General features: G+C 43.4%; 1 protein-coding gene across 1 annotated transcript; it reads right to left on the bottom strand.

Moving 5' to 3' along the window:
- Positions 1 to 13: 13 nt before the first annotated feature.
- Positions 14 to 11,074, bottom strand: myo5c (myosin VC). The gene is made up of 39 exons (XM_047034498.1): positions 10,864 to 11,074; positions 10,516 to 10,626; positions 10,107 to 10,278; positions 9,863 to 10,007; positions 9,624 to 9,780; positions 9,280 to 9,423; positions 9,074 to 9,155; positions 8,805 to 8,912; positions 8,592 to 8,698; positions 8,237 to 8,502; positions 8,055 to 8,136; positions 7,817 to 7,957; positions 7,586 to 7,708; positions 7,346 to 7,429; positions 7,107 to 7,238; positions 6,860 to 6,957; positions 6,676 to 6,762; positions 6,483 to 6,594; positions 5,998 to 6,209; positions 5,688 to 5,853; positions 5,436 to 5,582; positions 5,154 to 5,318; positions 4,912 to 5,069; positions 4,562 to 4,836; positions 4,412 to 4,475; positions 4,087 to 4,167; positions 3,828 to 4,008; positions 3,654 to 3,747; positions 3,498 to 3,561; positions 3,096 to 3,264; positions 2,900 to 2,984; positions 2,714 to 2,812; positions 2,442 to 2,596; positions 2,267 to 2,356; positions 2,012 to 2,162; positions 1,593 to 1,878; positions 1,315 to 1,489; positions 997 to 1,077; positions 14 to 547 (listed from the first exon to the last, which is right to left on the bottom strand). Exons 1-39 carry the CDS (start codon positions 10,888 to 10,890, stop codon positions 395 to 397), a joined length of 5,229 nt encoding a protein of 1,742 aa, XP_046890454.1. The 5' UTR covers positions 10,891 to 11,074; the 3' UTR covers positions 14 to 394.
- Positions 11,075 to 11,597: the final 523 nt, after the last annotated feature.

An 11,597-nucleotide genomic window follows, 5' to 3' on the forward strand; every position in this document is an offset into this window, starting at 1 on the left:
TCATAACATGTCATAACAAGTCATAACAGACTAAAACGATTTATTTAAAATACACTCAGATTTGTAAGAAAATATACTCAAAAGTGCACGTCAAAACATGTTATAAAGCAACAACTTTGCTGATGAAGCTTTGAACTGTACTAAAGGTGACGTGGTTGCTTACATTTGAACTGTGTTGAATCATTCATTACATTAGAAAATCTTAATTCAGTAACAAATGGTGGTAAATCAAAGTTCTGCCCAATACTTAGAGCACAAGCAATTACATCATATTATTCATCCTCAAATGTATTTAGCTTGGCAGTCACTTGGCACAGTCTACATCAAACCACATACACGGTAATAACTGAAAACATTGGGGTCTTGATTTTCCTGATCAGAAGTGCTGGCCGTGTCAGATCCTGGACAGGAAGTTCAGTCGGAGGCTGCTAGGCAACTGAAGTGCCTCCAGAGCTTGGGAGGAGGAGCAGAAAGGGAAGGTGACCTGGAAGCGATACTGTGTGTCCAGCATGAGCTGGGTGGAGCCTTCACGGTCCTGCTGCAACGCCTGAGTCCAAGAGAGCACATCAGAAACATGTGACTCAGGAGTGAGAGATACAGCACATCATCTATGGTGCTGAAAAAGTACCAAATGATGAGTTTCAAATTGTACATTGTGTCTGCAGACTGTAAACGCTATTTGTTTAGTTGCTTTGGGACCAAGCGTCTGACAAAGGAATTTATGTAAATGTACATGTAGAAGGTCCACTGCCAACTATGCAACTATGCTAGGGAGTCAGGTGGCTGAGCGGTGAGGGAGTTGGGCTAGTAATCTGAAGGTTGCCAGTTCGATTCCCGGTCGGTGCACATGACGTTGTGTCCTTGAGCAAGGCACTTCACCCTACTTGCCTCGGGGAGAATGTCCCTGTACTTACTGTAAGTCGCTCTGGATAAGAGCGTCTGCTAAATGACTAAATGTAAATGTAATGCTACTTAACTAAATGAACAATGACTCACCTGAACTTTGCGAACAAATGAAGGTGCCACCCTTTTCTCAAAATCGTCGATGGGGGTGTAGGAATTCAGAATCTTCACAATCTAGCACAGAGTAACAAATCAATACAGGAAACTATAAGTGACCATATCATATATAAGTGTATGTGATGTTTTGTTATATTTTATATAACCATTTGGAAAGACCGGTTTCACTTTAATATTATTATGACTATTTAAAAAAATAACATAAAATGGCTCATGTGATTCCAAATGATCCATGCATTCAATGTGTCCATGATTTTGTAACAAAACACTTAATAGTTCAACTGTGAGGAGTACCTGAACAGGGTTGAGTTCAGTGCACTGTTCAATGATCTCCTTTGCATCTTCCTCGGTGGACTTGTTGACCTGCAGCAGCCAGGCAGCCTGAGACAGTGGCTTCAGCGTGTCGATGGCACTGGAGCCCTGCATGTCCTTATCCTTCAGCCACTCCTCCAGGTAGCTGATATTACACCTAAGGCACACAAGGGAGGGGGCGATACATAACACACACAAAAACACACACACACACAGAGACACACACAGACACCAACGTGCGCAAACACACACACACGCACCTAATTTGCATGCCCTTCCTACAGGAGCACATGTCTTTGCGGAGCAGGATGTTGTTGAGGGTGGTGGCGCCGACCAAGTAGAACTGCTGCCTGACCACCTGCTTGATGAGCTCTGGCTCCATACTGTGCTGGCTCACGGTGATGTGGAAGAGGCTCAGCTGCTGGAGGATGGAGGAGATGGTGAAAGCCTCCGTGTCCTCGCAGACGCTGTTGGAACGCTTCCGGAAGCCAGTGGGCTTCATGCTGGAGAAGCCCTGGAGGCTTTCATGCTCCAGCATACCAGGCACTGGGCACAGAAGCAGCAACTCTCTCATGTCAGGGTCAACACAACGTGAATTCAGACGGTAACACATTTTCAATCGTCAAATCTGAAAGAGGAAGGGCATGATGTGTTTGAAGTGCAAGTGTCAGTTACATACCGATCATAGGGGTTAGGGCTTTCTCTATGACCGTGATGAATTTTTGGTAGATGCGGATGGCCAAGTCACTGAGAATTTGTCTGTGTTCCGACAGATCAAAATTCTGCAAGCAGTTCTTATTCTGCTTCTCTGTATTCTGTTTCATGAATTCCTTTTAAGCAGAAGAGACAAGGAAAGTTCCAGATTACGTGTACTTGTTGATGCTTCTGAGAGCGGCAGGTTTGCTGGAAGTTTAGTAAGAGATTAAAGCCCTACCTCCTCTCCACTGTACTGCTTTAGACAGTTGAGCATGTGGTAAGTGTTGGAGAGCCAGAAGGACAGCACCTCAAAGTCTGTATGGTGATCCTGAGAAAGAAAATGCATTCGGTCTTCATCTGTCATTTTGCACGCAAGACAGCACTTTGTGAGCAGCGATCAGCACGTAACTTACCGTGATGACCTTTTTGATCCCGTTTATGACAGCATTCATGAGAGACTTGAGCTTGGCTCCGTCGTTGAGGTAGTCGGCGTGACGCACACACATGAAAAGGATGTTGGCGGCCAGGCCAGGGATCATATTCACCACAACTCCCCTGGGCTTCAGGTCTGCAAGCAGAGACATGTCCAGATGGAACAACACTGATGATCCAGGGAATGTACGTCAATGGTAACTTGTACAAATTACAATTAAAACATAAAGTAAAGACTGGTATCAAATATTACCAAGAATTAGGTTCTGGATTAGTCTGGATTCATCCTCTCTGTTGTATTCCAACATTCCATGGTATTCTTTGGGAATACTGGGTATCGGCGTGTGTTTTTCTGAATGAGATAAAATATGAATACACATTCATATATTTTAAACTTTCAATTTAAAAATATACATAGAGAGTAGATTGTTTGGGTTACCTTTATCAGAGGTCTTAATGCTTTTTATTTGATTGAGTAGTTTCTTAATCTGTCTGTCCTTCATATCAAGCTGTTCTTCAAAGTCCTGGGATGATATTGAAGTGCATTAAAGATGTGTCTGTGAACTGTACACTTTAGCACATACACACACACACTGTACACCACACACACTGTACGCACACACACACACACTTGCCATGTTTTCTGCAGTTAATCGTGATGCCTCTTGACTTAGTCTGACTTTGGCATCGCTCTCTGCCTGATGCTGTCTCTTCAGATGCTCGTTCGCCTCCTCAAGCTCATCCACGTTCCTCTCCAGCTCCTTCTTCTCCTGCTCTAACTCAGCAGCCTTTAGCTCCACCAGCCTTCACAAGAAACACGTTAGGTAACATCTGTCCCAGAACAACGTTAACGTCAGGTGTGACGTGGTTAGGGAATCAGGCTATTAATCAGAAGGTTGCCGGTTCGATTCGGTTGTGCAAAAATGACGTTGTGTCCTTGGGCAAGGCACTTTGCCCCTACTTGCTTTGGGGGGAATGTCCCTGTACTTACTGTATGTCGCTCTGGATAAGAGCGTCTGCTAAATGACTAAATGTACCTGCGATGGGAGACGTCCTCTTCAATCTTCTTCTGATGCTGACTTGAAATCTCCTCCATTTCTTCTAATGGGCAGAAGGATAGGCAGTTTGTCTAGGATGCAATCAAGTCATGCTGGATAGACGGGCGAACTGATGAAGAAGACAGCGGCGGGTACCTGTCAGCTCCCTGGTCTGCTCCTCCAGATGGACTTCCAGTTCCTGTTTCTGTCTCAGTAGCTCTGACACCTGCTGCTTCAGCTCAGGCAGTACCTGTGTATCAGAGGAGTTAGAAACCAAAGTACACGTCCCACTAGTCTTAACCCTCTGTACACAGCCAAGCTTCTCCCTACCATGTTTTCAGTGTTCAACCTGGCCACTTCTTGGCGAATGCTGTCGGTGATGTTGCTCTTCTCGTTGAAAAGTTTCTGGAGCTGGTTGTTCTCGTTCTGTACATGCTCCACCTTGAACTGCAGACTCTCAAGCTGACTGTCGTAGCCCTCCCTCTGCTGTTTGTGGTGGGTATCCAGCACCCTGCAAGATCAGGAACCATTAGGAACCATTCACATGGAAGTAACAACTGGATCGACCAGAAGGAAAATATCTTCAGACCTGGTCGCTTTCTGCAGTCCATCAAAGGCAGTGAGAAGATCCTCGACTTCGTATGACGGATCTGGGCCATCTTGTGTCATCCTTTTAAAATATAAACGTTTTTCTGTTGAAACACATTATCCCAGTCTGCAGTAATTTTCTGGCCAAAATATAATTTGACCAAAAAACAACCTTCTGAAGAAGTCTTAGATACGTGTTTCCAGCTGACATAAATCCAACACCTTTATCAAACCTTGCATATAACATTACATTACTGTATGTAATTTAAGGTATTTCTGGGCACACACAGAAGTATTAGGATCAACAAACTGAAATATGATCTCACCTTAAGAGCAGTTCTTCTTCCACAATGCCTCCAAGCAGCTGTCTTGTAATCACACTCACCTTTGCTACAGGAAACAGGAAACAGGTATATATTTGGCAGATCAGAGTTAATGTCATTGGAAAGTTGTTCAACATTTTTTGTTCCATCTACCTCGTGTTTGTTCTGATTGCTCTTTCATCTTTTTATCCAGTTCGTTCCTTTGGGTCTGCAGGTTATGAAGCTCTTTCCGTAACTCGGGTATAACCTTGACATGCTTTGTGAGCTGGATGACCTGTTCCTGCAGGTCCGTGTTGGCCTGACCGCCCTCCTCTAACTGTCTCTGAAGACGGTTCCTCTCCTCTTTCAGTTTTCTTATCTCCTCCTTCAGAACCTCCACCTCTTTCTCGTGGTCCTCTCTCTGAATCTCTATGTTGTTCTCTGCGATCCTGACAGGGGAAACAATCAGCAAACAGCATGTGGATTGAACTCCTTGAGTACTTCCTCAAATTCCAAATCCTTACTTCCTTAGTCTTTCTTCTTTTTCCATATCTTCCTGAAGAGTTGTCTTTATTTGATCCAAGCTGTCTTTCAGTTCTTGGCCGGATTCAACATGCTTCTTCTCCAGGGTCTCCTTTTCCTGGATCAACTTGTCCATTTCTTTCTGAAGCTGGGCCATTGCCTGAAAGAGACAGAATACAAACAAGGATGTAATGTTCTGATAATCGCGACACAGCCGTAACGTGCAATATGAGACTAGGCATACCTGACTGGCATCTTCCTTGTTCTTCTTTTCTCGTTCCTCGAGGGCTGTCCTTTCATTGGCTGATTTGCTCAGCTGGGTTTGTAGACTCTGCAGCTTGTCTGTACTGTGGGCATGTGCAGTAGACAGGCCTGTCAGCCTCTCAAGTAGCCCATTATTCTCTTTGGTCTAAAAACAAAAACACAAATTCTTCTGACAGGGGAATCACCTGACCCCGACGACACAGGAACTTAATAACAAAAGGATTGATACGTTTGATAACGAACATACTGGAGATAATCTCACCTGCTCCTCAACCTTTTTTCTCAGCTGCTGAACCCTGAAGGAGAGCTGGACATTCATCACCAGCCTACGCATGGTCTGGAACCGCCGTCGGGCCAACCACGCTCTCGCATATTTCTGTAGTATCATGGCCTTTTGCTCAGCCACCATCTGAGGTAAAAGTCCACACAATAACATGCATTTATAAACAATTCTGCTCCCGCTATCATATCTAAATTGTATTTTTTAAGTTGGTTTCGAATCAAATCAAAACACCTTTCTGAAGCGTTTGCGGGCAGTCCAGCCTCGTGTAAAGGCTTGTATGGTAACAGTTGCCAGCTGGACCACTTGGTATATCTGCTGCATCCGGTATCCTCTCCATCGCCTCTGAATGACCAGCGCTGCCCAGCCTTGCTTCAATGCAGCAGCACTCACAGTTTTTCTTTAGTGAAGATATAGATATAATAAATCACAATTATTCCAAACAATTTACAATATTCTGTGAAACACAAGTGATGCTCAATGCCAGTTAGAATCCAGAGAAAATATGAATTTAGCATGTGATGATGTACAGATCCTCTCCCACCGGATTGTTTTCTGGCCACGGATGTAAAGTTGGATGGTGATGGCAGCAAGTCTCATGCGTTGATACTTCCTCCTCTGGCTCCAGGCTCGGACGTGCTTTTGGATCGTAACGCAGGCCCCTCGCAACCGGTCCAGACGGAGCTTCTCTAGGTAGGCCACTTGGCCTGCTCGGAAGAAGATTTTGGTCCGACCAAACTTGTACTGGTTGGAGTCCTGGAGGTCGCATTTGGGATCACATTACACACAAAGCCAAAATAATGCAAGGAGGGAAATTAGATAATGAAATAAATACATTTATTATGTTCCTTCTGTGAAACTAGCACTTTTTACTCTCTTGATATTTTATCACTTCATGGTCTGGTCTATTATATTTGAATTACCCCAGAGTTGTACTGTGTATGCTAAAGAACTGTACAATACAACATTGACAGAAAGAAGGAGAAAAGTGAGGAACAGTGAGATATTGTGTAGTGTGCTTTTACTGACCTGAATTAACCTCTGCAGCACTGTCTTGCAAGTCTGTTTCTTGTCATTGAGGCCTACCTCTTGCTGGGTCATTAGTATACTGTACCGGCTGTAAAACTCAACATAGGTCCACCTGTGAATCCATAGCAGGTTAGAGGACACAAGCTTACACGTGTAGAGTAAGGTGAGGAACGGCGTTCAAAACCAGGCTCACCTGGAGGGATAGCTTTGTGCACTGATGTGAATGGTCTCAAGGACTCCACAGGCCCTGAGCTGTTGTACCACCCTTTTGGAGTCATATCTGACAAGGCACATGGGATGTTTCTTTTATAACTCATGCATCGTATACTACATAACGGCATCCTGGTAGAGCACCAATGTAGTGGTTGTCCACTCACTCAAACTGTAGCTTCTCCTCGTTGGGCTTGATGCAGCGTACGTAGTGAGGAGTGGTGGCGTTGAGGGTTTCCATCAGCAGGTAGAGGGAATCACGGAACTGCATGGAAAAACAGGGATAACATAAAGATAAGGTGAGAACAGGTAAAACAAACATGGCGGAGCCCGCTACACACAGCACAACAAACCTAATATGGTTAGGGAAGGTGACACTTCCTAATCTCTTCGACGCAGAGCAAACACTGGTACCTTATCTCCCACAGTGGTTCTGAACTGCTTGTTGGCTGGCTTTACACCAGGTCGGGCTGGCCTCACTTTGATGCCTTTCATGCCCGCGACGCTTTTCTCATCCTCGCGGAAAAAGCTGGCCAGCAGTGGAAACTGAATTCAAATGAACCGTAGAGGAAAGACATTAAAAGAGTTCAAAATGTTTTAGATGTGTCATTTATAATTGAAATATGTGACACGTAAGTCATGCTTGGTATTACCGTGCTGGTTCTCATGATGTCAATGAGTTCCTCATACAGCATGTCTCTGTTCTTCTCCAGAAAACCTTTACACTGATACTCCACCTGTAAAAGCAGCACACCTTTCAAACCTCGCTATATCGCATCATGAACATGCAGCATTGAGAATGTTAAATATCTGACATTTGTCGTTCACCAGGGAACACCAAGAGAGATGACCCTCGGGTAATATATGGCTCTCCAAAGGGCCAGAGACTGCACCTTGTCTGCAAAGTGTTGAATCACAAAAGCCTCATTTGATAACCTTGGCTTTTCGAAAAAAGGGTTTTCTTTTAGGTAGTTGTACAGCTTTTGTAGCCAGTTCTGATCTGTTCCCTGGGGAAACTAAAGAGAATACAAACATAATGAGTAGTGAAAGATCGGGAATAAGAAAACCTGCAATACAATTCCACCCTTCAGAAAGTCATCTAGGTGAAACTGAAATCTCTTTACCAGACATTCTTCATCAAGAAGATCCAGGATTCCCATTTTGGCTTCGATGAGGTCAATGACAGGCTGGTTGTCATAGAAATCTATTAACGTCCATGGGATATCCTCTTTCATGTACTCCTCTTGCTCCAGTTTAAAAACATGCTAAAAGGAAAAGAAAAAATATTTTTAGTTTAGCCATTCAACCATATAATGTAGGCCAAGCAGTCGGTACTTGTGCCAAACAGGAAATGTTGCATACCAAGTTAAACTGCTGCTGAAGTTTCTCATTGGCATAGTTGATACAAAACTGCTCAAAGCTATTTATCTCAAAGGTTTCAAAGCTGAGGGTACAAAAAAGAATTAGCCTGAAAATGACATACATTGTAACTGATCACACACAGTAGTAGTAGTAGTAAACAGACAGCCATGTTTAGACGTTACCCATAGATATCCAGGACTCCTATGAAGGTGTGCAGCTTGCCTGGGACCTGCAGGGCAGCGTTGATCTTACTGATGACACAATCAAACAAGTGGGCATAGATCTGCTTGGCCAGGGCATCCCGGGCATTGACCGCCCTCTTTTTTGGGACCGGTTTCACCACCGTCTCTGTCACCATGACGATCCTTCGATGACACAGCCACCGACACAGTCCCTCTGATTTCACACTCAGCAGCTCACAGAACGCAGCCAGATGTGGATCACTGGACTGTGGGCCGGGGAGAGATAGGGTTGAAAAAGTGCAGTTGTCGCTTTGTACGTGTTCGGAAAGGCACTGAAAATTTGGTTCAAACTCACGCTAATTGAGGATCGGTCACCACCAACATGTCTGATTTCAACATTTCCTAAGTGAAGGATTCCCGCTAGGACCTTGAAAATGTCAGACTGAAAGTCTTCCTTTAGCCCTAAAAGATTACATTGAACAACAAGAAGATATAATAAGTTGGTACTTTATGCTGGTGAACATATGACCACGGTTGGTCTGTTAATATGAAGGGATGTAACTCTTACCCAGAAGGGAGAAGGTTGTGCGTGTCTCTGCCATGTCTTTTCTATCATCCACACCGTCAATCTCAATCTCCCCACCCATACAGGTGTACCTGAACTTGTCTGCACTCACTAAACACACACAACAGTCCAAAAAACACCACTGTTTTATTTACTATATGTAAGGTGCCGATATTGAGATTTCATTTTTGATCTACAGTTTTGTGCTGTGATAAAGAAAGCCGGTTGTTAATGCAGTCTAAGCTGCTGCAGTCCCATAGTGATCTACTCACACAGTCTCAAACTCTTGAACTCTGGCTGATCAGCACAAGCACACATCTGGTAGAATATGTGATAGTTCCTCTCTCTCTCTGACTGTGGAGCAAACATTGCATTGCTCAGAATAGAGAATCAGTAGCACAACTCAAGTATTGAAAGTGAAACCCATTTGATCTACGTCATAAACAATAAATAAAACACAAGTAAAATGATGTAAGACCTGAAAAACCACTCTGGATTTCTCTAGAAGATATGTCCTCATATTGGCTCCAATAATCTGGTACCTCCTGTCGAAGCTTATCTCAGTGTACTTCCCAAATCGACTGCTGTTGTCATTCCTTGTTGTCTTTGCATTTCCTATGGCCTGGCAGTGGGTCCGAGATATGAGTACACACTTACAAGTCTGATTTCAAACATACTGTGACATGCTGTAACAAACTGTACCATACTGTACCATACTGTAACATACTGTAACAGACTGTAACATACTGTGACATACTGTAACATACTGTAACATACTGTACCATACTGTAACATACTGTAACATACTGTAACATACTGTACCTCTGTTATTGGGTTTGATGCCAGAACCTTGTCTTCCACGTGTGTTTTGCTGCCAGATTTGCTGACCACAGCAAAATACCTCATAGCATATCTTGCAGACACTGTCTTCCCTGCTCCAGACTCTCCGCTGACTATGATTGACTGATTCTTGTTGTTTCTTGAAAAATTAATTGTTTTCTGGTTACAGATTGTATTGTTCTGTAGTCAGACATAAAGTTGCAGTTCATTACAAATGTTACCTTGCCATCTGTTTGTAAGCTTCCTCAGCCACTGCGAATATGTGAGGATCCATATCCCCCATGTTCTGGCCAGAGTAGGCATGAATGACCGCATCTCCATAAATGTGTAGCTGTTTGTAAGGATTGACAGCCACTAGGATAATACCTGAAAACAAAAGGACAGCTCAAACTCAAACTCTTCAACAACAACATTTTCCATCCTTTTATGTTTATTTGAGTTCAGTTTGTTGTTGTTTTTCATTACCACAGTAGGTGTAGATGATTTTGGAGTCCACAAAGCGCACTTTGAGGTTGTGGAGGACAGCTGGCTCGTGGAGGTAGCTGAGAGCTGTGAGGTCGTTCTCCCCCACCAAGATGTCAGGATTGCGAAGGTGAGGTAGCTGAGGGGCTGCAGAGTCCAAGGGGTAGAGCAGCACCTGTCAAGTACAAAAGCATGCAAACAAGTCAGATGTTTTCTCCAGATACTGCATTTCACCTAGGGCTGTATTGTAGGCTGATGGATGGTTTGGTAATTCCAGAGATATTTTTTATTTCTCAAAGTAGTGGTAGCCATGTTTTTATTACAAAGTAATAAGGCTTGAATTGGTGATACTGCTGGCGTATGTTGTTGGACATTGAACGTGAGGCATAAAAACAAGTAATAGACTACTTACTGTGCCATCTTCAAGTAGGAGATGTAGTGTATCATCGCCATATTTGAAGTCTTTGCGAATTTCTGCAGATTTCCAGACATCCTGGGCATCGGGAATCCACACTCTATTGTACTGAAAGATCAAATGATAAAAGGTTAATTAAGCTGTGTGCTTGGCTACTGAAAACCATTCCACTACACGTTTAATCGTGTCATACATTTAAGCCTTTGTTTCATACTGGGCCAGACGAAAACCAAGATTTGACATGTTATGTTCTCAATGGCAAACCCCCTGTGAGTTGAGCAGTTATACTGTAAACTTTTTAAGACAAGTAACAAAGATTAACTAAACTATCCCAGTAGTTCTTACCTCGGTATATAGTTCCGATAGAGCCATGTTTGATCATATTTATTCCTTAAACCACGTAAACGTTTATTTCAGAGTGCGATACGCTACTCCTTTCGTTGTCATGACGTCCCAGTTTACTTTCGCCCTGCTTGTGGGAATGCCGTCCAACTTTTACACCTCGCTCACCTGTGAGCTGGACTTTGACTTCCTCTACCGCCCAGTAGTCTTGTGACAACTGCTTGACATTGTGGGTGTGATCGTTTGAACAAGGACTCAGACAACAAAAGGAACAGGATACATACCTCAGCAAGTCTGTTGTCAGTCGCTAAGCGATTGCTCAGACACTCATTAGAAAGCTGTAGATGTAGTCAGCTGTACATTAGCACAATCTACTCAAACAAATAGATTGAATGATCTTTTATTCAACTGTAGTCATACATTATAAAGGTGGCAGTGCATTAGGGAACACCATTAAGAAGGAATTTGCTAAGAAAGCAAGGCACAAATACTGTATGAAGCAGGCTGAATCCAGCGGCTGTGAAAGTGCTCCTCAAACAAAACATTTTGACTTCATCAGAAGGCAATAAATGCAACACTGTATGTATTCAGTATCAGCCACAACATCAAATATTTCCGAAATGTAATGGATGTCCCTTAACCCTGAACTATATCTGATCAGTATAAAAGCTGTTGTATGGTTTGCTTAGCACTGAAAGCCCCGCTTTCACCAATATCGACTGCAAAATGTTCAGGTA

Source organism: Hypomesus transpacificus, chromosome 14 (genome assembly GCF_021917145.1).
Source record: "Hypomesus transpacificus isolate Combined female chromosome 14, fHypTra1, whole genome shotgun sequence".
NCBI classification, from domain to species: Eukaryota; Metazoa; Chordata; class Actinopteri; order Osmeriformes; family Osmeridae; genus Hypomesus; species Hypomesus transpacificus.